This window comes from Dermacentor silvarum, chromosome 4 (assembly GCF_013339745.2).
Source record: "Dermacentor silvarum isolate Dsil-2018 chromosome 4, BIME_Dsil_1.4, whole genome shotgun sequence".
Lineage (NCBI taxonomy): Eukaryota > Metazoa > Arthropoda > Arachnida > Ixodida > Ixodidae > Dermacentor > Dermacentor silvarum.
The window spans coordinates 128,834,171-128,860,025 of NC_051157.2; the positions used below are offsets into that span (position 1 = coordinate 128,834,171).

The window sequence follows — 25,855 nt, forward strand, 5'->3', positions numbered from 1 at the left end:
AAGTGGTTTTATGCTTCGTATTAGTCTCCCGCAAGACTCCTCGAGGACGTGGGACATGAACGCTTTGCCACGATCGGACAAAAGAACGCGAGGAGCACCATGGCGCAAGACTATGGATTGCAAGAAAAAAGTCAGCTCCTCAGAAGCAGCACCAGGTCGAAGAGTCTCGGCGTATCCTGTTAGATGGTCTACCGCAGTGACGATCCAACGGTGACCGGAGGGGCGTCAACGGCAAGGGGCCGTATAAGTCCATTCCAACCAACTCGGAAGGCTTGGTCAGACATGGCAGAGGCTGAGAAAACCGGGAGGGAGGGGATGGAGCCATTTACGGTGTGACACGACGCGCAGAAGGCAAGGTATTTGACCAACGTTGTAGGACAATCCAGGCCAGAAGCAGTGGGTCTTGATGTGGCCGTAGGTATTGTGGAAGCCAAAGCGGCCGGGGGCGATTGTCATCATGAAATGCTTCAAACCTTGAAGACAAAGGCAGCGAGGTATGACTGGGTCCCACTGTTACCCGCGGGATGACAAATATAAACGATGAAGCCTTCAAGGCGAAATTGGCAAAGCTGGCGTCGCAAGCGGCTGTTGGGTGGTTTAGTTAAGCCGCGAATGCGCTCAATGAGTGTTCGACACTATAGCCTGCGTGGTTGAAGGGCAGTGAAATCGGAGCGTGAAGAAAGCTGAGGTTCATCAGTGACATTAGCGTGCTCTGGTACGAGACATGCGCTGCGTTAGAGCGAGACGTGGTAAGACGCGCAGTGCGCATGATCGATAAAGGCGAAAGCGGGCTCGAGACTGTGCATCTGCATCATGATGGCATTTGCCAGACCTGTACGTTATCGTGAAATCATATTCTTCTAAGCGCAGTAGCCAGCGTCCCACGGAATCCTGACACGTTCTTCATAGATGACAGCCACACAGAATAACACAGGCATTCCTGCTCTGTGATGGCGTAGTTCCGTTCAGATGATGTAGTTCCGTTCATCGCTCGGCGGCCTTTCATGCCCTGGCATACGCCACAACCTGTTCTATAGATGCGGGACCCCCGTTGCAGGAACACTGCTTCCGTTGCCTTGTGCACTTGCGTCCGTGTGGAATATAGTGGGGTGCTCTCTCATCAAAGTGGCGAAGCACTGGTCCTGAAGTGAGGTGTTTGTTAAGGCTTGAATACCGACTCACAGTCTTGGACCATGTGAAGAGGTGCCGGTGACCAGTAGCTTATGTAGCGGAGCTGCTATTGCAGCAAAATTGCGTATAAAACGGCGAAATTAAGATGCCAGGCCGAGAAAGCTGCGCAATGTTTTGATTAGATGGACAAGGGAATTGAAGCACAGCAGCAATATCCTCAGGGTCTGGTTGGATGCCAGCTTCTGAAAAGACGTGACCAGGACTGTGATGCTTCTGATGGCGAATGTGCACTTTTTAGTATTAATCTGGAGGCCAGCATTTGAAAGACATAGGAGGACTTCGTCTAATCTCTGCAGGTGTTAGCTAAGCTGGAAGAAAAAACAATGATGTCATCCAGATAACAGAGGCAGGTCTTCCATTTTAGGCCATGAAGGACAGTGTCGATCATACGCTGAAACGTGGCTGGAGCGTTGCAGAGGCCAAATGGCATTACATTACATTCATAAAGTTCGTCTGGCGTGGCGAAAGCGGTTTTCTCTTTGTCAGCCTCCTTCATGGGAATCTGCCAATATCCTGATCGCAGATCAAGGCTGGAAAATTATTCCGCTCCTTGTAGTGTGTCTCGCATTGAAACCGAAGGTTCTGCAATTATACGCCGTCGCCCATATCGTGTTTCGCAGTCGGAACGGAAGGTCATTGAAGACAAAGTTGATGACATGCTAGCACGAAAGATTATACGAGCTTCATCCAGTTCCTGGGCTTTTCCTGTAATTCTGATGAAGAAAAAAGATGGTTCCATTCGCATTTGCGTTGATTATCGAGCGCTCAATAAGATTACACGCAATGATGTATATCCCATGCCTCGAATTGACGACGCCTTAGACACACTACAGGGAGCGGAATATTTTTCTAGCCTTATCTGCGATCAGAATATTGGCAGATTCCCACCTTACTGAAAGAACCCCGTATTCCCCATAACTCCTATAACCAATAACATCATATGACATATAGGAAAAACAGGTTTTTGTATGGGATCCTATATGTTTCATATCGGATTATTGGATATGGGTGTTTTGGGGCATATGGAATTTTCAGTAGGGCATCAACGAGGCTGACAAAGAGAAAACCGCTTTCGCCACGCCGGCCGGACTGTACGGTGGCAGAGAGCCTGCTAAAGAAAATGCGCCTTCACCCGCAGACGTGTGAAGCCAGCGCACCGTGCAGGCAGAATGTAGCTGTGATTCCGTATGTTCATAAGCTTTCACACAACCTGAAAAATGTGTCCCAGTGGTACGACGTAAAAGTCGTATTCACCGCACCTAACAGGCTGTCCAAACTCTGCACTATGGCCGACCCAGAGGTAAGAAACTCTCAGATAAAGAGATGGCATTTCTACGCACATGCAGCTAATGACGTCTGTGTTGGATTGTGCATGAAATACGCTACAATAAAACCTGTTGTAAGTTCAGTGCTCGTCCTGGTCCTTTATTTGTGTCGTCCCTGTGTTTTATTGCGCTGCAGTTCTGTAATGAACTGCTGGATTACTCTGAAACTAGAAGAGATACGAAGGTGAGGTAAGCGACATTCTACAGCCCAAACATCAGTGCAATAATGATAAAGACTTTCAGATGCTTGTAGTACTATTGGGAAAGTATTGGGATTGGAGGCATTACTTTCTGAATCGCCCTCGTCGCTGTTTTTCTGCCCTTTGTTTGCTTGATCGGCTGTTTCAATTGTTTCTCTTAAATAATTTTCACGCCGGTCCCGGGACAGTCGCTGACTGTGTGGACTATGTCTGTGTATATATATGTATTTGTGCATTTTATCTTGCCAAAACATAATAACATACTGATTGATTGATTGATCGATTGATTGATGTGGTGTTTGTTCAAATGGCGATGAAATTTGCACTACGGCGAATAAACGTTAAAAACTGTTTGACTAGGGCCAATCACGAGTGCGGTATAGCCTCTAGAATTTTATACTAGCCTTAGCTGTTACCACGAAAGTACTGTGGGATGTGGGCCGATCCCGGAGACGGGGAAGCAGACGGGGTCTCAAAGCGGGAGCTGTCATGGGGCAAGGACACGAGAAACTGGAGCGTGACGAGCGCACCACACTTCTCGTGCTAGTCGAATTCGAGATGAAACAAGCATGCCCGCGATTGACTTGGCCCAGATTGGTATTCCGCATTGGTAACGTGCTTGTCCTTACGACAATTTTAGTGTTACTTGTAAAGATCGACCGTGGCCTGAGCAGCAAGTTTCAAGAATTGAACAGGAACTCGATGGGGTCCTAAGTATGTGTCTTTGCCAGCCTGCAACCGGAAGAGACTTCTGAGCTTATTTATCTGTTTGTTTCCGGCAGGAGCCATGTTTGTTTCCCGCAAGAGTTACCCGCAGGAAATACCTACGTACCACAATATGCCTGAAATGAGGCAGCTAGGGCTTGACACTAAACATTGACAGCCTAAATCGAAAATCCGCTTCCTAGAGTTAAAGTATTCTTTTATATGTTACAAACTTCAACGGATTTCATGCAGTGGTTGCCGACAAAAGCAAGTTCACCATCCCATGCATTTATTAAAAAAGCCCGAACTAAAGTGTATTTTTTGCTGCGGCTGTAATTGTTAGAGCTAAAACATGAAGCGCTTCTTTTCCTCTAGAGAAAAATGTGCAACAAGAAGTCTAATAAAAAGATTGCGGAACACACGTGAAAGTGTTCTCTACTGCGTAGAAGCGAACTGTTGCTCGACAACATACATTACCTCCGACTCATAATGAGCAACCACACCTAACGATCTAGCTATTATTGAAACTTTCTCTCATCCTTTTCTTCGGCTCTAAGTATAATTGTAAAGCGCGAGTATCCACGTGACCACATTTATTAATTAGCTGATTTATGTGTACTTAACCATGACTAAGCTACTTTCAGAGATAATAAAAATACAATAAAAGAATATTACTGCAAGCAGTTCTTCGTCTACAAGAACAGCGGCGTTCGTCCCCCCCAACCCCCCCCCCCCCCGTTATTTTTGTTGCTGTACTGCATGGTGCCCAATTCTAACCGCTCAGGTAGTGATCTCAAAGGAATCATCGCTCTTGCAATGTGTATTGCATACGCTTTACAGATAACGTGGTAATAGTGTAAAGCCGCAGCAGGCATCAGCCACTCAAAAGTACAATCGCAGCAACCCACATGCAGGTGGGCTGCGTGCATCTAGCTTTTTGAGTGCAGTCTCCTCATTCTCGATTTTCCAGCATAGTATCATGTGTATCGTTGTCATCGTTGGCGACGGCGCTGAGTGGTGCTCCGTAAAGGGTTTGTTGAAAACAGCCCCTGTTTCTATTCACAATCACTTTCTCTATCCCTATCGTTGGAGACGAGCAAGTAGACATAGCAGCTCGATCTACACAGCACCGTGACGATTGCGCTGCTATCCCGTTGTCGAGAACATATGCAGTGTGAAAGCTCCGTTCGCTCGCTTGCGAGCTTACATTGACCCAATGGAATGTCGCAGACATTATGAACCAGCCACTTGTTCCCTGGACCTTCAACAAAACCTCCGCCTTCTGCACAGCTTATCACGACGGGAAATAACTCTCATTTGTCGCCTATGGGGTGGAGTAGCTTTGACTAATTCATACTCTTACCTCATCGGAATGACCACAAATCCGGAATGTGAAGTTTGTGTGCGCGAAGAAACAATAGCTCACCTTCTTTATGATTGTCGTCGTTTCAATGCAAAGTCAAAAACCATCAGCACCACGCTCGATAAGATTGACAACCGTTCCCTTACATAAGCCAGAATCCTTTTACCCTGGTTCCAGCCGACGTCAGCCAGAACTGGCTTGCTTTTTAATTGCAACGGGACTGATGGAAGTACTACAGTGCCTGAAACGTGTTTTTTTTTTATCTGCTCTTCTTTCCTCGTCATCGTTTCTGCCCTTACCCCATCCGGCTGTGATAAGTTGTCAACCGGAATCTCTCTGCCTTTCACATGTTTTTCTTTTACTGCCTCTCTCTCTCTCAGTTATTGTGTTAATATTGACACGTACTCAATTAGCAAAGATAGATCAGTACTACCTATTAAAATAATTCTCGTAGAGCCAAAACCCCTTGAATAGGCATACATAAGGCTAAAAGTGTTCAGTCTGTCAGTGTCGTTCATTCTTTACTCAGACAGCACATCCATTGATCTTCAGTCTTTATTATTACGTAGAAACATTTTGCTTGTACTCTCTTTATTGCAGCTAGTGTTATCAATTATGGTGCTGTATTTACACGTGAAAGCTCGTGAGACTGCCTGACATGTTTAGGAAATAAAGGCAAGCAAATACTTTCCTGATAATACTGCCAATAAAAATTCGGTCTGCTTACGTGGATTTGTTGTTGACGTTAACAGACATATGCCTCGGTTGCTCTGGGCACGTGTACACATTTCTGTCATCCAGAGGAACCATGTCGACGTCGTGGAATATGAAGCACTGGTAGCCGTACAAGGCTGCCGATTCGACGTAACCGACGTTGAGCAGCTTCGCTCGGTTAAAGCCAGCGGCGTCTCCCTGCAAATAAAAGGCTTAATTCCCGCTTGTTTCTATTTCTCCATGACGAAAGGCTTTCTGTACTTTCGTGAGTAAATACGACGCTAGGCACTTTGATTATAGGCTACTCTATATGATTCCATCGAATTGTCCTATTTAGAGAGAGAGAGAAAGAAACGTTTAATGTTGAAACATTGTCCCGAGCTATGCCCGGTAACACCCTGAGGTGGGGAGGTTCTGTGTCCTACTTAGAACACATAAAATATAGACTGCCGCTTGTCATTGTGCGGTTCTTCTGGTGTCCGTGTACATATCTGCGCTACCCCAATTCTACAGGAACATCAAGTGCTGAATACCGCAGACCTTTTAAGCATTATCTTGATATGTAGTCGTAATGTTTAAAAAGTACAAATAACAAGAGCAGCTTACAATGCGTTATGCTTTCATTGAAGTAGCTTTATCACTCTTATAGTGGCCAACAAGCAAGCGGCCCGACTGTCTCGAGCTGAAGCAGCAAACATTTCCTCAGACGTGACATTTCTCGCCATCCGGGCCTCCGCTGTATGAAATGCTTTGCTCGATAAAGCTGGCTTGAACAGGATAGTTGCCGGCTGATCGACAACGACCTATAGCTTATAGTTAAAAGGCACAAAAATGCTGTTTAGTAATGTAGCGGTCCGGGTAGATTAACTAACCACCAGACATAACTTCAGTAAGACGGGTGTTGTCCGACATTTAATCTTATTCTCCGCCAACTCCTCTTCTTCCTCTTCTTTCACATTCCCGAAGTAGTACGCTTCACCCTCCCCGGCTTCTTCTGTTTACACCTCCTGGTGTAATATTTGAAAACGTTTCCGATTGAGGCGCACTCTGTATCACCGGTGGCTTCCAGGTACCAAATAGTCCACCAAACACACCGTACTGCGATGCCGTTTTAACCACCGGGAAGGGTCCGTAAAACGTAGCGTTGGTACTTCCAATTCCTTTCCTGTCTAGGACTCGGTCTTGCACGTCTATATCTGGTATGTCGTTGTTTCGCCTCTTGTCGAAGATCCTCTTCATGCGCTGTCTGTAGGCGTCTCCTTGTCTCTCGCTTTTCTTGACTTCACTCAGTGCAAGCTACTCCAGGATGCCGAGTTCACAATCCGCAGGGAGAGTAGGCACAATTCCAGAGGTGGCAAAGCGAGGACTGCATCCTAACCCGCTCCTGTTGTGGTGCCTTGTAGGAGCCTCGAGGTAGCACTTCCAGCCACCTCGGAATTTAGGGTACATCTTCATGTATTGCTTGATGTCCCTTATAGCACGTGCAGCAAAACCGTTTGCTGCAGGATGGTAGGGTGAGCAATACTTTAGTGTAATCCCATGATTTCTTGTCCAGTTGGCTAACTTTTTGCTCCGAAAGGCCGGGCCATTGTCACACACTATCGTCTTTGTGTTTTGCAAGCATTCAGCTTGAAGAAGAGCAATGACACTGTTGGCGTCTTCTTTTCCTGCCTTGCCATGATCATTCTTGTGCATTCGTCGATACTGAGTAAAATACGCTTGAGTTTTCCGTGTGCCTTCTCCCTTCTTTTTAAGTTCCGCGAAGCCCAAGTGGATGTCTTCAAATTGAATGCGTGAATGCTTTGGGGTTATCATCACATCTGTCATCTGCTGGGATTTCAATTTGTTCACTTGACATAGGCGGCACGTGCGAATGCGGTTTCTGATGTCGTCCTTCATACTTGGCCAAGTAAACCTTTTCAGCAGTTTTTTGTAAGTGCGCCAGAATCCGTCATGTCCCCGCGACTCTGGACTGTCGTGGTATAGTTGAAGTATCTTGGGAACTTTGTCGATGGCACGTGAAATTTACCGTCCACAAACTTCATTTCCCCAGTGCCTTCCCACAACTTGACGTGATTTATTTCTTCTGGGTGTTCGCTTGTCTCGTGGACAAGTAATCGAATCATGGTGCCCACATCTGTCAGTAGTGGGCCAGGCCGATGTGATACGTCAAAGTCGAACTGCTGTAGGTAATTAACCCATCTCGCAATTCGACCCTTTGGTTGTGCCATGCCTAGGAGATGAGTCAAAGCTTGATGATCGGTAAAAATGGTGAACTTCGAGTCTTCTAGTTAGGTTATAAAATATTGTACAACTTTTAAAACTGCCAGCGCTTCTTTTACTGCGGTAGCATAATTGACTTCAGCAGGCTTCATTCTATAGCTGTAATATCCAACGACGTAGTGCTTTTGATGAGCAGATTGTCGTGGTGACTTCTGATATAGAACTGCACCCGTTGCGTAGTGCGACGCATCAGTATTGAGCACGAAAGGCAAGGAGAAGTCTGGTATGCGGAGGATGAGATCTGACGATATCAGTTTGACTAGTTTGCCATAGGCCTTTCCATTGGAACGGCACGTCCTTTTGCCTCAAGCGTGTAAGACACCTAGTCTTGACCGCATAGTCTTTGATGAAGGACCTGAAATGTCTAGCAAGGCCTAGAAACACCCGGTGAGAGTGGACGTCGTACGGCTTTCACCAACTTTGAAATTCTCTCAGCAGAATCGTGCTTTGTGCTTTTAGTAGACCCGTCGAAAACCCTGCCGAGGAACGCAACCTTCTCATTAAAAATGCGATTTTCTTGACGTTCACTTTAAGGTGGGCGTGGCTGAGGGTACTCAGGACTTGAGAGAGTTGATTCTGGTGTTCTTCTTTAGTCTTAGAAAAAACGATGATGTCATCTATGTAGACATTACAAAAAATGCCTAGGTGCAGTTTTAATGTGTCATTCATAATCTTTTGAAACCAAGCCGGAGAGTTCTTCCAACCGAACGGCAGGCGATTATACTCAAATAAGTCAAAAGGCGTAACAAATGCGGTGTACTTCTTTGTGTCTTCAGTAAGTGGAATTTGCCAAAACCCCTTACAAAGATCGATGCGAGAAAACCAGTGGCATCCACCTGTTTCGTCTATAATGGTATCTATCTTTCGCATTGGGAAAGGTATAAGTTCCGTTTGCTGGTTAAGGACAATATAATCAGTGCAAGGACGGAAGGTGCCATCTTCTTTGGGTGCAATTGTTATGGGTGAGGCAAAGGGTGAGACGAAAGGTCGAATAATATTAGCCTCTAACATTGCTTGCAATTTCCTTTTAAGCCAGATCTTCTTTTCTCTAGACATGCTGTATGGAGCTGTTCGTACCACCTTTTTATCAGCAATTTCAAATGGAACCTTCTGTGACTTCATTGCTGGCGGGTAGTTTCCCACGCAAACGAGCTCAGGATACACAACTCTTATGTCTTCATCGCACTGAATTACTCGTAGTGGTCTAGGTATCTCAGCATTTGTCTTCACTGTTGAGTCTTCTTCAACGAGCACTTTGTAGTCCCAATAAAGAATAATCTTGAGTTTTTTCATGTCAGGGCGAGACAGGAGAAAGTCACATGTAACATCTTGGATCGCTAGCACGTGGCTGGTGACTAAATGTCCTTCAAATTCAATCACTACAGACGCCCACTCGTTGTGTAAGCTCACCGAACCATCGTATCAATGTATGCGAAGAGCTTTGCCAATGTGAAAACAAGTAATGCCCAATCGATTCTTGTTAGTAATTGATACTGAAGCTCCACTGTCTACCAAGGTATTCATTTCGACACCATCGATCTTGAGAGGTTCCTGCAGTAAACAGGATGACACTACATACACCGTCTCATGGTGATCGTTACGGTGATGCCGATGACTTTCACCGAGTTTTGGTTGTAGTGGGTAGGGTGCTTGATCTTGTGCACTGACAGAATTGTATTCGACGCTATTCCAGGCATTATCAGCAAATTGGCCCGAACTGTGCATGTAGTTTCATGCATGGTTATTTGAGGATGAGCACTCCTTATGGGGACTCAACTTATTCACGTCCTCATTATTAAAACCAGTTGTCTCCTCCACACTGAGCCTTCCTGTTCCAGTTCTGTTCCTGGTAACAGATTCTGGAGGCACTGCAAACACTCGTCTAGGGTCCTTCGGGCGCTAATCTGAACTTCATTTCGAATGTGTAAACAGAGGCCCTGCATCACTAAGGCAAGAACTGCCGTTGAGACAAGCCTAGATTCAGCGGCATGCAGCAAACGACGCTTCTCAAGGACATACTCTAGAGGAGATCCTGATGCATACTGGTAACCTAGAGCAGCATCCCATCTTTTTACAGCACTGATTTCGAAAGCAGCCAGGAAACTCACTTTCCACTTCTGCCAACACGGTGCTGCCTTGTCAAGAAGCTGCAAATCATACCATTTCCTAGCGGTGGCATGAAGATAACGTCGTATGTTTTAAAGTTTTTCAACATCAGAAATCCACTTATTCTTTTCCGATGCGTACTCACAAAAGGATAGCCATTGGTGAGGTCTTTGGTGGTTGCCTTCAAAAATGTCCGGCTCCACAAGCTTTTGCACTGGTTTGTCTAGGCTGAGTGACTCAACTAAAGTTTTCATTATTTGACCATATTGCGTCATTTGTCGCTGCTGCTCTCCAATAATTTTCATAATGATGCTCACCTCCGCAGTGGTTTCTCGCGTGAAGCGTGCACATCGCATTGGCTCCAGTGCCGGTAGTGGCAGATTCACGTTCACCGATTCCATTTGAAGAAATTGGTCGCGTCCTATGGAGCTTCAAGTAATAAGGTTATCTTGCAATAATCGACCTGTTCTCTTCTGTCCTTGGGGCTTCGTACAATAACATTTTTGAGCATTTTGTCCTTACAAGTACTTTGTCACAGCGTATAATATTGTATTCAAGTTGAAGCCGTCAAATTTTTGCACCACCTTGGAAAGAAATTTGTTGCATGGAGTTGATCCAAGTATCAATACTCGGAAACTGTGCATATGAAAAAGACCAGGTGGAATTGTCTATTACCGCCAAAATATTGTCAAGACTTATTCTTATAAATACTCTGAACTGCCGCAGTTGATTGACAGACTACAGAAGCTTCGTGATAACATTGATTTGCTCTCTCGTTTTGGTACACGTAACGGCTGCAAAGCAAAGAAACTTTAAAGAACAGCAACATTTGTAGAATGAGGCTTTTGTTTAACAGCTGGCTGTATGCTGGCTATGTAGGCATGTTGTTCCCGGTGTGAGTTTTAGACGCAAATGGAAACGTCAAGAGAGGCTTGACTTTTGAGGTTTGCAATGAGGACCCCACGTTTCAATGAAATTCACTGGGGTTAAGCACATCGGTTAAAGTGCTTCGACTTGTCATTAGTCTTACGCACCGGTATATCTGCTTGCATCGTCGAACTTATCTGAAACAAGCATGCCAATACACTTTGACATGCTAAGTAAACAAGTAATCAAAACTGCCTTCTGTTGACTATGGAAGCTGAGAGTCACAAATATAAAATAAGGACTTTCCACTTTAAACAGTCACAATTCTAATCATGGCAGTGAATAGCTTATCCGAAACTCAGGTCCATGTGAATGTAGCTGTGCAACAAAAACAAATGTTACCCTGTATCTCACCTGCTCAATCACGAAGATACCGTAGTCTATCTGTTGCCGAGAGAGTACTTTGTGGATGTTGTAGATAAATATCTTGAGGTGCTTGGAGCGGTTCCTGTAGGGAACAAGTATGGCAACTCTATGTCTCGAAGTACATTCCTTCGGCCCGAAGCGACCTCCTTGCCCGACTTCCGGGAACTCGTTCTCTACAGCCTCGAGAGATGGCACATCCATTTTGATTGGGATGTCGCCGACTGAAATAGCCAAAAAGAAAGTATTCAACGAAAGCGGGTATGGAAGGAAGTTAAACCCTGCTTTTGTGAGGCTTGTACAGTCGGCTCAAAAGTTTTCTGGCCATGTACGGGGTCTCGAAAAGCCGAATATTACCGCAGCCCGCACAAGCAGACTGTTATACGGGGGCACAGCGTGTACTATTATATCGAAGAATACCTAGTGTTGTATCGTTTACTGGCGACGTTCAGAAAGTGCGCGGAAAATCAACGTTTTCAAAAGCCCCACTGTCAGTAAGTAATTTACGTCGGCGTACGTATTTCGGAGTTGTTCACTAACGTAAATTGATGATTTCCTAAGCAACCTCTTCACATAAGTGCTGCCCCTATGCGAGAATGTCAAACAAAGTAGAAGCTGCAAGGATTTCACACTAGAGAATTTGTAAAGCGATAAAATAGTGATGCTGAGTTTCGCGTTAATTTAATTGCTTCTTTATCCAGCTTCACATTCATAAGCACTCAACGGAACGCTGCAGTTATTCTTACGCAGGAAAAAAAGTGTTTTAAAGCAAAGCTTTCTTCGCTTTCTATCCCATGGTATCGCCTGGGTTGGTCGGCAGCCTGTCAGCTGGTTGGTCACTGGTTGGGTTCTCGCCGATTAAAACAAACGTCATTTAAATAAGAAGTGGGTCCGGCGCCGGGTAGCAAACCCCAGGCTGCCAGTACAGCAACCCGATGCTCTAAACATTAGGCCACAGATGGATATTTTTTTTATTTCACGGGATTTATTACAGCGCGGACAGCCACAAAGAAGCATCACCTGACAAACAAACTATCGGTACTCGTACTTAGAGACGCTATGGCGCAGCGAAGTCACCACTACAAATGTGAACTAGTGCTTCTTCTGCCCTCCTTAGGCCACAAAATCATCTGTATTTATATCGTGCCAACACTCACTAGGTATTTCAGAAGGCACCTACGCGTTGATCACGATAATGATTTCCATGCTACGGGCACGTACCCGAAACAGGGGACTGGCGAAGAAGTGTCCAGTAGCTATCGCGCCACCAAGTAGCTCTTTGAGGCGATTGCCGCCTCTTGATTACGACTTCCGAATATGGCACAATACCCCCGACGGGTGATTGGGCACGAAGCACATCGGCAGGGTGATAATGACTGCGATGATTTCCATACCATGACACATAGCCACAACTTTTTATTGGCGAAGAAGCGGCCCGGTACACATGAAATAAATAAGAAGAAATTAGGAAATATACGCAAATATAAGATTGGTCACAACTGCGTAGCACGGGTTTTCCAGAGCACACGACCGCAACAGTTTCCGTTACGCCAAAGACGAATTAACGAAATGGGAAAACTTATAGAATTTAATTACCGGCTTCAAAAAAACTTCACATCACATATATTTTAGTTTGTGCGTTGGAACTGCCATTTTTTTAACACTATTGGTGCAGCCTTCCCCTAAAACTAAACTGAGTATGACGCAGAACAGTTAACCTTCACTATAAAATGTCATCTCCCTACCACCAGACTCATTGAAAAAAAAAACAGGATTCTAGACGCAAGACAGCTGTCATTGTAGAATGCCTTCAATGAATGTCTTCCATAACGACACCCAAATGCCACGAGGAACATTGCAAATACAGAACACTGGGCAGTGCACAGCTTAACGTAGTAATGCAGCCTGCTTCTACCATTTCTAAACAGAGACTGTAATCGTGCATTTTTTTCTTATGTTAGGCAGTTTTCGTTACAGAGAATAAGCATTTATACAGCATGATGCTGATATGAAAGTGCCTAGCCGTGACGTATGTATACCCGTTGGCGAGTTATATTTCAGATAATATCAGACGTGCATTAACTGGCTTTCAAGCGAGAGAGAAAGGTCGGTAATGATGCACGCTTTATGAGAAGTATGGAGGCCATCAGTCAGGGTCTCACCTGCATTCCGTCCCGTCAGGGTCGTATGTGCATTATAGGAAACCACGCGCAAGTCTAAGAGGTTATAGAACATGTACCGAGCGTTATTTCGTAATTTTTTTCTGCTAGAGTGGTGGTTGTGAACTGTTTATACTGAGAAAATTGTTAGGTGCGTATAAATTGGCAAGCAAAAAGCGCATGGGTATCCAGGCAACTGCTTCTATCAGTGGTTAAGTTAAATTACCCCCGATGAAGTAACGACGATCGCGAAATAAAGCTAGAAGCACAAATTCGAAGCAGCCAAGCGCCTATGCTAGACCGTTAAACATAATACGGGGATATTGCATATAGACACACTTCTACATATATCAGTGTATCATCTGCAGTATAAGTGTATCAATGTAAGAATGCTCAGATGCCACACGTTCAATGTCTCTGGCGAGATCTTGTGCTGCTGCAAGACGAAGCAAAGGGTGCTTTGTGCAATTGTTTACGAGAATACGTCGTTTTAACAGTAAAGCTGTTTATTCCAGCAGTAATTTGTGGTTCGTATCAAGAAACTATCATCAGCAGCAATCAAAGAAGAAATAAAAGAAAAGCTTTGCTGCTTGGGCGGGATTTGAACTCGCTTAACCACAGTCCCAAGACGAATGCCGTAACCATTAGGCTATGCAGCCACTTTTTTTTTTTCTTTATTACATGGGAGCAGACTCTTCAGCAACACAAGAAACAAGGCGCTACAGGTACATATTCAAAAGTCAGGCAAGCATGTGCACGCGTCCAATAAAGGCAACCAGTCCGGCGCTGTTTCTTGAGCAGCGTACACACTGCGGACGTAGGCAGCAGATTCCCGAAAAAACGACCGAGTGCTTCGCGGTGGTTCAGCGTGCCTGTCACACATTCTACTGCGCCAAAGACTATGTAGACCAAGTACTATGAACATGTCATATGGTGGGTCACAGGAATCTTTAAAAGGTAAGAAGCGAATTGTGTATGGTGTGATGTCTAAATCTTTTTTAAGTGTTCTTTGTAGAATGTCCCAGAAGAACACGGCATCCCTACAATCGACAAAACAGTGATCAATCGTTTCAGCATGCGGACACAAACGGCAGTTTGTAGACCACGGCACGAAACAGCCCCTTTTTTCTAACCAGGTTTTGACAGGAAGGGTTGCCGAATGTAAGTTAAAGAAAAAAGTTTTGATCCCTGGAGGAATGATCATTTGACGGACACGCTTGAGTACATCTAAGTAGCAACATTCCAAATAAGGCGCACGATAATGGGGAACAGGAAACAATGTGTCTATCAAGGCAGCAGAAATTTCTTTACGGGATGCAGTGAAAATATAATCCAAGCTAAAGCGAGCTTTAAGAAAGTGAAAGCCTTCAACAACCTCTTTCAAGAAGCCCCAAGGAGCAGGTGGTGCATCATTGACCGATGACGACACAACTATTTCTGGAAGGTAATTCATTAATCGAAGTTGTAACATTTCTCTTAGAAAAGGACTGTTTACATCACGTAAGAAGAATAACCGGGAGACAAGTTGCCTAACAAAAAGGTGAACTAGGCCAAGACCACGCTTTCAGAACATGCATTTATGCGAACCATATGATTGCGGTTCGAGCGTCGTCGTCTTCGTCCAGATCTGGCGTGTTCGTACGCGCACGTGCCAATGATCTGCGAGGAGAAGGAGAGGTTTTGCACGATATGCTCGGGAGAGAGATAAAATGAGAGCGAGAGAGAGAGGGAGAGAAGCATTCATGAAGCGGGTCTGCTGGTACGCGTTGTTGGCATTGCCACGCGGTGGAACGCGGTGACGGCATTGGCACATTCTGTCGGTGTTGCAAGCTGCGCTATGCAGCGCGCAGTGATGTCCGTAAGTCCAAGAGAGAGAGAGAGAGACGCATTCATGCAGCGGGTCTGCTGGAACGTGTTGTCGGCATTGCAACGTGGTGGAACGCGTTGTCGGCATTTCGGGCAGCTTTGCTGTGTCTTGAGCTTTGCGCGGCCTAGTGCAAGCTGTCGTCTTCTTTTTTGCGGATTGTAAGAGCCAAATACATGGCAGTGTCACGTTTTGCGTTTAATAGCGGCTCCCGCAGCTTAAATACCTCGAAGGAGCCGGGTCGGCATTTACTTATTTGATGCCCATAGTCTACCCCTTATTGTTGAGTTTATTTGAACACCTGCATGCTGTGAACTACGCATTCGCTGTTGTACGAGACTTTGACTGAAATGTCTGCTTTAAGTTTAAATAAATAAGTGCCCGTCAATCAACGAAGCTGTGAAGTTTCATTTTGAGGCGCCATTATCGCGTCCAACTTTTCTATTCATGCATGGTTACACCCGCAGTTCCTACAATGATGAGCCTGTCGTTACGAAGTTATGCAAACGTGGCAATAAAATTATCCCGTTCAAGGATTTTCCTTATGCATGCCAAAGAGTGTATTCACGGCAACGGAATGCACTCTTACTGTTTAGAGGAGCTTCCATTGGTTGAATTGCTGGCGATGACACATGCAGTTCTGCAATTAAGAGCTGACAGTTCGGTCACGGCGATGCAAAGCATGCTTCCCTGGTTCTCTGCAACACGGCTAGATGGTGTTACCCTCAATACATCGCGGGTGGCGAATCGCACCGAAACCACGACGGGCGCACGTCGTGGTTAGATCGGCGGCACTTCATCTTCATCAAGTCATCGAAATCATTATGTCGTGATTCAATCGTAATAATGACGCCGTTGTTATGTGCCATCGTCGTCTTTCGGTCATAGTCGCAGTCGTTGTCATGCATTCATTGTCATACCATCGTCGTGATGGCGTCGCGTTCGTTTCATCATCGTCATAAGTTTCTTCATCCAATTCGCTTCATCCCATTGTCTTCGTGCCGTCAAAGCCATGCGGCTTTCAGTTCCGTCAGTGTATGCTTAGAACGTCGGCGAGCACTGCAGCATCAAAGAGCGTATAGTAGCTAAATCGAGGATGCTCAAAAACATCCTTTGCACTGAAATGTCATGGACGAAGCAGTACCTTCAGATTACAAACCAATCCGGTGAGCTCGAGATCTGTAGCGAGAACGCCCAGCTCCCCAGCTAAAACGTAAACATTCTCTTTACACGCTCGTAACTGTCCTGTGAGCTCGAACTGCCACAATCAACTAGCAGTTCGGAGTATTTATACGAATTCGTCCTCAGGCTAAATATATTTAGCCTTTATTTTTACCAATACTTCGGTGATAATGTTTATTGCATTTAAACTGATCTGGCAATACACAGTATGTTCGTAGTGCGCTTTCCAGCGAACCAATGGATCCTCAATGAACAACGCTCATGGTGTCGAGCCACTTAGAAACTTTGGGTTCCCATTGCTTCTCCGACATTTCTTATCTGCGGTAGTCGTAACACTTAATGGGGCAGTGAAACTCAGGTTTAGCATTCATATATTGTCACAAAATGAAGGCATCTGAAGTCTTCGTTTATGACTTTCTATTTTTTCGTGGTAATCTTATTGTTCTTATAATTTCTTTACCTGTCGAAGCGCAGTCACAGCCGGTACCTTCCACATGCACCAATATTTTTCTACGCATATACAGAAACATCAAAATTGACAGCCCATCTTGTTTCGTTGTGCCAAGCAAGTGAGAAAAATACTGTTTTTATTTACCTCGGTGATATCTGTTTCATTTCTACTTTTCTTTTTCTATATACACGTATTACTAAGACGTTGCTTGACAATCGCTACTTGCTTGCCAATGGGTACTCACTCAGCCATTGTAAAGCTGATGACTGTAGGGGATAATGACACTTGGCATAAACAACATGACATGCGGTGCAAAGCCGCTTACCTAAGTTCGGCGATATTAGAGGACAAAGATTCACTGATGACACGTTTGCTCGCCTGCTATCGGTTAAAACATCCTTAGGAACACCAGTCAGCTTGAGAGACCTTTCGTGGTTTTTTCCACTTAAGCTGATGACCTCCGAATGCCAAGGAAGTTGAGGCGAAGCTCTCTGAAATGTAGAAGCCAGCGTAGGCAAAATAATTTTCATTTCCCTGCTAAATGGAGGTTGTAGGAGGGGGGGGGGGAGGGTTCACAGTTGATGAGCCCGAAGGTTAGTTTCTGAATGCAGTAGTGAACTGATGTACCAACATGGGCCTCCTCTATTGACTACTTAACATTATCTCTTATTTATTGATTTCTTTATTGAAAATCAAGGACCCTGCTCCCTCGAAGACCCTCCAGGACCCTGTACCCAGAGTTTTACACGAGGGGTGGGGAAAAAAGTTAGTTGATGGCGGCAAACAGTTACTTAATGGCAGCTTTGAATGTTCTAACGCTCTTTATTTGCTGTAATGAAGGCATATACAAGAAGTACACATGCACACATAATGATGTTGAGCTGCGGAGCACGAGGTCGCGGGATCGAATCCCGGCCACGGCGGCCGCATTTAGATGGGGACGAAATTCAGAAAACACCCTTGTACTTAGATTTAGGTGCACATTAAAGAACCTCCTGTGGTCCTTATTAATGCGGAGTCCTCCACTATGACGTGCCTCATAATCAGGTGGTGATTTTGGCACGTAAAATCCCATAATTTTAATTTTTGCACACATAAAGCAACTTGTGCATGTGAGCGAGTTCATCTTGTGTTTGTGTTCTATTGTTGCAAAAATTGACGTTACGTACAGTCGGCATCACCCCTGTCTAGAGCGCGGGAACAGCAGCTTCCGGGGGTCTCCGGAGCCAGCCAGCGACGTCTAACGCTAGCTGCTGGGTCCGACGTCTAACGCTAGCTGCTGCGTCCGACGTCTAACGGTAGGTGCTGGGCACGTTTGGGCCCCGCAGACGTCTCTGGTTGGCTCCGGAGAGCCACGGAAGCCACCGTTCCCGCGCCCTAGACAAGGGTGACGCCGACTGTACTTCACAAAAACTTGCTCAAGAACAAGTCCTGTTGACCTCCTGAAGGGAAGCAAGTCTCGTAAAAGGCAGTCTCAAACAGTTTTATGAAGAAAAAATAATATATCCAAAATAACTTGGAAGGCGCTTAAGACGCGATGGCATTAAATTGTCTCTGAACGCTTCGAACACTTCAGGGCAACTGCAGCTTATGCAACCTTAATCTTTACCGGGAAACGCTTGCGGCGAACGCTATGCACGAAGGAGAGCTTTCTGGTTCATTTTTCTTTCGCCTACGCAGCCGGCGCCGCCGCGGATGCGCGGAGGCGAGCGCCATCTCATGGTGCTGCAAGGAACCGAGCGGAGCACACTACGTACGCCGCTTAGTGTTTGGTAGAAATGCGGCGCGCACCGCACTTTCATTGGTAGACAATTTTTCGCTCACGATAAACGCACGGTGAACGCTTTTGACGCCGTGCCTTCTCCGTAACGAAGCCATTAAAGGTGTCGCTTTATTAATTTACTTACAAATGTCAGCAGAAGCTCAATTCATGCTTAAAGAACAACCCATATGGAAAGCAACCCTCTGGACTCGAATAGAATATGGAAAGTAGAGGTGCATATCCCACAGTTTCGTTCACACATCAAATGTGCTGCGTGTCTCAAACTAATAAGCGTGTGCGAGAATTCGGAACTTTAATACAACGAATTGAATATTGTCCTAACTGATTCAGTATTCGAATCGAATAGTAACTATTCCATAATGCTAATAGTTTTTGAATAGCTTTTTGAATATATACGCCCAAATAAACATAAAATTCTGGCAAAAGTACAGGAAATTCTCACCCCTGCGGGCGTAGTACAGAAATAAAACACGATAACTTGCGCAGAGGAGCAGGCTGCCTCGTTTAGGTAGCCACACTGTACAGGCTGTACAGCGATCATTCGCACTCTCTGAATAGCCCTGTGCATGTGAATAAATTATTTCTGTGCTGCTAATGCTGCGTTTGTGCTTTTTAAAAAGTAATGGGTAATAACATACTCTGTAATGACAGAAACTAGCTAACTTTAAAAACACTTGGGTGTGAAAACCGTTTTATAATATTTGTAATCATGGCCATGCATTATTGTAAAACTATTCTAAAAAACGGGCAAGTTCGCACTCGGTCATGACAAGCTTAGGCACAGCGAAACTGTCGGTCCTCAACTCTTGCTGGCTGCTACTGCTAGGTATTAACTTGGTTGCTGCTAAGTGTTAACTTGGTTTAACTTAACTAGGTACGTAGGAAGATATTCTCGAGCGATCATTTTCGGAGGTACCTTCCCTTTCGCGACCTTTCACGTTACTAGCGCAGGACGCGTCGGCGCCTACCAGCGACAGCGTTCCTGGCACGCCACAAACACAGACAGGCTAATCGAGGTGGGCACAGTGCCAAGAACGCTGTTGCTTGCCGACGCTGGACCCGCTGGAGGCTAGCCGCTCGATATCAATCGGCCAGCTTTGCTGTGTCTTGATATTTGCGCGGCCTTGTGCAAGCTTTCGCCTTTTTGTTTTCTGCTGGCTCAGCGCGCTGCGGAGAGGAGAGAGGCGGGGGTCGGGAAAGGAGGGAGCTGGCAAGGAGGAAACCACGTGCGCATGCGCCGCACCACCCTCCTCCGCCTTCCTGGTTCCATGGCTACGGCGCGGCAGTTTCTTGATACGAACCACAAATTACTGCTGGTTTAAACAGCCTCGCAGCCAAAAATACTCGATATTCACTTCTCACTGTTTGATTCGGTCTTAAAAATAACATTCACACACACTTAGAAATTAAGGCTAGTGATGATATGACGGCGCAAGTTGGGGAAACACATTCACTAGACGCGCTGCTTAAATGCGTTACAAGGGACAGGTTAACGACAGGCAGCGGCTGCGTATGGCACAGCTGAATGCGGCAGCGCGGTCCCTATCTTGAAAGTGATGCGCGATGACTACAGTATCGGTGTGCCGAGGGCTGATAGCCTCGTGTGCGCTGTGTTCTGGTCGCTTATTTCGCGTTGAAGCGAGAGGCACCTCGAAGGGCAAATCGCTCGCTGCTGCTGCGCATCTTTCTCAGTTCGGAGTTTTGACAGCGAGTGTCCGTGGTCATCGATTGATGTATTTATGCTGCCGTGTGAATGTTTACGATTTTATACGCCCGATAAGTTTACTATCCTTACTTCGCATAGGTGTTTATTAATTTTTTATCGCAATCAATGTTACGTCCCTTTATTTCATAGGTTCGCACGCGCAAACAGTTAGAATACAGAAATAATGTGTGCTTTATTTAGTTTTTGCTGGTCGCCGGGAGATGGCGTCACATCGCAGAGGAGCCTTTCCATCGTATCCCCGAGGGTTCCAAGTGCGTTCGACTAATTGGACTCATAGTGTCTCCTTAGCTGTCTGTCTACGTAGACTGCCTACGATACTGCCCACAATTGGAGCACACCTAACAATGGTAGTGCATGGATTTGTCTGATCATCCCACTCGTGGCTTCATAATCTTGTGGCTCTAGTTACAACGCTTTACATATATTTAATGTTGAAACAACACATTTTTTAAGCGGAAAAGGGAATAAAGGTCTGTCCGATCGCATGTATGACATTTATAACGCTCTGTTGTGTTGGCAATGATGCGTTGGCAAAGTGGCAAACCACTTTGAAGGCAGAAGGGCAATGATTAGTCAAATTCATCTACTTACCAACATTTTCATACATACTGGCTGAACCCTAGCGCTTACTCCTACCGCAGACACTAGCGCCAAAGCTTCCCCTTAGAGCACTGCACGGGCCGATTTTTGTGGCCCGGGCCCGTTTTACATTGGGTGGCCCGCCCGAGCCCGATAAAAAATTTTATGGCGAGACCCGGGCCCGGCCCGAGCCCGGAAATAATCTACGTTACCCGCCCGGCCCGGCCCGGCCCGAGCCCGACTCGAAACTGGCCCAAACCCGGCCCGAGACCAAAAAATACATGTTTTTCAGAGTTGAGAAGCCCCAGAATAACTCGCAGAAAGCCCGAGCCCGGCCCGGGCCCTCGTCAAAAACCTGAGTCCGGCCCGGGCCCGGGTCAAAAAGTACACGCCGTGCCCGAGCCCGGCCCGAGCCCGTGAAAAAACTGCTCTACCCGGCCCGGCCCGGCCCGTGGGCCGGGCCGGGCCCGGGCTTTTCGGGTAAGCCCGAGCCCGTGCAGTGCTCTACTTCCCCTTGTAATTTGTGTAGGCAGCTCTATGTTTATGAACAGAGTTCGATACTTGAAAGCCGGACCCAAGAACAAACGAGAGATACAGATTAAATCTATAGCCGTAACATCCCTTATCAACATGTGTGCTTAGGCAGTAACTTTTTTTTCAATTTTGTTAAACATGCGCTTTGTTCAAAACTCAATTTCTGTTTCAGTAAGATCTATCGATTGCGAGCTCAGGGAACTATGAACGCAATTGTGACGTTTAAGATTCACCACTTTTATATAGATGCGTAAGCACGCCACCAATCGCACATACAGAAAAGTAAAAAAAAAAAAAAACTTTGAATGCAGCGCGCTTCGAACCTGTAACGTCTTTAATTAAATTATTATTATTATTCCTCGTTATTAAAAACTTGAAGCACGCTAAAGCTTCGCCTTTAAGAGTGGAACGCGATAGAATTCAAAGTTCCTTGACTGCTGATCACGTTTCCCGCCAACTGCAGCTTATGGAACCGCACTGCTTACCGGGAAACGCTGGCGGCGAATACTATGCACGAAGGCGAGCTTTCTGGTAGTAACGCGTCCTCTTCCGTGGGCCGATACCGGAAGGTAATGCACAACCTTTAGCGTTATATTTCAAACGCCTAAAACGTGTGCCAAAACATACAGAGGATAGCCAAATAAGCGCTTAAACGTTCCAAACGTACTTTCACTGTCATCTTGAGTTGTGTCACGTCCAAGCACCAGTGCATCATGGTAAATGGCACCAAGGACGCCACGACGATCTTGCAGAAGTGGGTTTTAGCCAAAGCCCATGAATCACCTGCGATACCTCTCCCTTTCTCGGCCTCCCCACTTCCGATACGTTCCGCTAGTACCATTTTTGTAGCTTGACACAGATTGTTCTCGAAGAGTGAAACTGCTTTCTGCCGTGCATTCACGAAAGGCCACTCGCAACAGCGCCAGTGTCACATCAGAAGGGCCTGCAAAAAGGGTACAGAAGAAAGGCAACATAAACATTGTTAGATATGACGAAGGCTGCAATTTGTGACAAGCCAGCTTGACTTTCTTTTTTATGAAGGAAATAACGAAGCGTCATCAGAAAATAACTTAGCGGTGTAATAGCGCAACAATAAAGAATATGGTACAGAAGTATAAAAGGTACTGCGACAGTTTTTCTTCCGCGTGTCGATAGTCACACAAACACGGTCGTTTAGCTTATTGCTCGAAATTGGATTACTGCATCATTTTTTAAGTGCGTGTAGGAGGGAGGTTGATGAGAAATATATTGAGGATATGCCCTTTGCGTTCTAAACAACGACGAGGCACTTTCACGCGCTATGCGTCTGATAGCGTTGAGGACAACACAGCGCAGTACACAGGACACCGAGCTGCACTAATGACACCAGCACTAATGAGACTGACAACCAATTTTTATGGTGCCCATTTTCTTTTAGTGCAACGAAAGGCTACCCGTCAGAGTAGCGAATCATGCAGTGGTAGCGCGGAAAACACCGTGGAACATTTGAGAGTGCGGCGCTTAGGCACCCGTTCCGGCAGCGCCCCTCGTAAGCGAGCGAACGAGCACAGCCAATGATGACAGAGTGAACGCGGAGCACAGGGGGGGGGGGGGGGGGGCTCTGAAAGAATTCGATAGCAACGAGCGCGCGAGGCGAAAACCGGAGGAGGAAGGTGCAGCGGAACCACGAAGCGGACCTTGACGATTACAGCAAAAGATGAGAGCAAAGGGGGATGAAAAAACTGGCGTGAGTGAAGAGAGTGTGAGGAGGAGGGTGCAGCGGAACCATGAGGTGGAAAGCGGAGGAGGGTATGGCGAAAGCTTGAGAAGAAAAGCTTAGTGCCACTCAGGACGGAATCTGTGGCGAAGATGGCAACAAGATTGCGCCAGAGTAGCGCGCGTCGTCTCTGTGGAAACAAAGCGCTGCATAAGCGGAGGTCTCTCTGCAGCGGTTGCTGTGAATTGCGCCCACGCGTCACCCAGGCGCCGCCTCTCGCGATCAACTGATTAGCGAAGCAGTCGCGCCACACTACGCTCCGTTTGAAACGTGCCGCACGAGACATGTCCACGCCAGCCAATCTATCGCAATATGAAAACAAGTACAAAGCTGTGCTCAAATTTCGCATAAGAGAATATCGTAATCGTCGATGAATTTTTTAAGCGAAGCTTATAGGCTCACAAGTGTCGGCGGTGTGGTGGCGGTGGCGTCACGATGAAAAGTGGGCCGATCCTGGCGATAGTGCAGAAAGGGTCCAAGCTCAATGGCACATACCAGGAACAAAAAAGAAAAAGAGAGAGGGAGACAAAGAGAGAGAGAAGGGAAGAGAGAGAAATAAAGAGAGAGAGAAGGAAAGAGAGAGAGAAAGAGAGAGAAAGAAACAAAGAAAATCACCAGGAAGGCCGCTTACACACACGACAAGCTTCGCTTACCCCCATTTTCACGACAGGGGAAGGGCTGGTGATTTTTTTATTGCGATTGCGATAGCAATTATACGGACACTCCAAGCGCATTTTGCCGTCGGCGGCGCCGTCACAGTGATGCTCCGTATAAAATCCAAACATCGTCGCCGCGTGCCGTACGCTGTATGTGCGAGTGAAAGCTTGCGAGGGTCAGCCGGCGAATGAGGCTCAATCTCGCGCGCGCGCGGCCTAGGGCCATAGTACGTGCCAACCCTATCATCGAGGCGACAGGAACTCCGATTTATCTGCGTCGAATGGATTCGTCGCGGGTAATTGCAAGCAGCACCGGCCATCATCGCCACCCGTCCCTCTGGGTCCTGTCGACGAGTCGCCAAGGGGACGCAACGACACAATACGATGCGGGTGACGTCGGCAACCGCCCCGTCTGGGTCCTGTCGACGAGGAGTCACCGCCAAGGGGATTTAAGGAAGAACCGGCCCATTGTTAACCCAGAGAGTCGCCACCAGCCGCCCAGTCGGTCTGATGCGCTCTGAGAGCTACATGTACGCTATTGCCTACTATCTGTAAATATTGTATAAAGCTTTTCGTTTCTTCTTCGTCTGCTGAAAGAGTCCGTCTATCGTCCTCCCCCCCGAAGTAACAACAGGAGGAAGGCGGGGCGGAAGCGCGCGGTCTTGTGTGGCGCGCCAGGCACGGTGAGGAGCCGAGAGAGGGGGGGGGGGGGCATTCTACTGCAACGGCTGCTGCTTACGGCGCAGCCGCGCGGGCGCCGTATCTTGAAAGCGATCCACCAAATACCTACCCGCGCAGGCCTCATTTTCAAAGCGCTATGCGACTTAGACTATAGCCTACTATATATTCATGCGTGCCTATCGGCGCCGAGAACGCAGGGAACCGGTTCTCGCGCCTAGTTCCGTCACTCACCAGCAGTTGGCGGGGCTAGCCCAGAATAGAAATACAGGACGCTCTACCGCGGCGTGCGCTGTAGCATAACCATATATAACGTTATTTTTTACAGGTGCCGATTCTATCGTTTTACAACATCTGCGGGTGTTTAACGCCGACACAGAAGCGCACAGGCCACCGCGAATTGCTTCTTACAAAAAAAGAAAAAAGAACGACAAAAGGAAAACCACAGATCTCATCTGCACTGCTATGAAGCTTAATTTTCTTTCTGCTTATTATTACATATGTTTTGTACGTCAGTGTGAAAAAAAAAACAATGTCACCTCTAATAACTGCACAACAAACACATTTATTGCCATCATTTGGATTTAAAGTTTGTAGAGGTTTCGTGACAGGGGCTTCTGTGAAAAAACTTTTCCAATGTCGGCTATGTCCGTAACTTCCTCACCGGCCGGACGGCCATGGTGGGGATGTCCAACTTACGCAGTAAAGAATTCAAGTTGCCGAACAGGGGAACGCCGCAAGGCTCCGTCGTGTCGCCCCTCTTATTCAACGTGGCACTCCTCAAGCTCCCCCGGCTTCTCGAAAACATCCCAGGCCTGCGTCACGCCTTCTACGCGGCCGACATCACGTTCTGGACGCGAGAACGAGCACCGGAGAGCAGGAACGTTGCCTTCAAGAAGCGGTTGATGTTATCGACCACTACCTCGATAGATGCGGCCTCCACTGCGCACCTGAGAAATCGGAGCGACTCGTACTCAAGGTACGCACGAGGAGAAGACCTCCCACCTGCGAAGCTCCAGACCCATGCGTCACGCTCAACGGTATCCAAATACCGAAGGTCGCCTCGCTTCGAGTACTCGGCTTGCACCTGCACCGAGACGGATCAGGAGTCGCCACGCTCCCACGGCTCCAACGCACAATCTCCCAACTCACACACCTCGTAAGGAGAGTAGCCAATCGACGCAGTGGCCTCAAGGAGCAAGACACCCTGAGAGTCGTTGAAGCTCTACTGACCAGCAGAATAACGTACGCAACCCCGTACCTGGCTCTCAAGAATTGCGAAGTCGACAAGCTCAATGTCATCATGCGCA

The 25,855-nt window shown here is 46.7% G+C and overlaps 1 protein-coding gene across 10 annotated transcripts in view; it reads right to left on the reverse strand.

Annotated features, from left to right (window-relative positions):
- Window positions 1–25,855, reverse strand: part of LOC119448894 (beta-1,4-N-acetylgalactosaminyltransferase bre-4) — a 174,617-nt gene that overhangs the window by 139,270 nt on the left and 9,492 nt on the right. For 4 of the 10 annotated variants that reach the window (XM_049666066.1, XM_049666067.1, XM_049666069.1 and 1 more), the window contains exons 2-4: window positions 22,123–22,398; window positions 17,159–17,324; window positions 11,169–11,401 (exon numbers count right to left, since the gene is read on the reverse strand). In XM_049666066.1, coding sequence (XP_049522023.1) covers window positions 11,169–11,401; window positions 17,159–17,324; window positions 22,123–22,296 — 573 coding nt within the window. In that variant the 5' untranslated portion in view covers window positions 22,297–22,398. Of the gene's footprint in view, window positions 1–5,511; window positions 5,697–11,168; window positions 11,402–17,158; window positions 17,325–22,122; window positions 22,399–25,855 lie in introns of all 10 variants that reach the window. The other 6 variants (XM_049666071.1, XM_049666068.1, XM_037711672.2 and 3 more) reach the window with 4 other exon arrangements.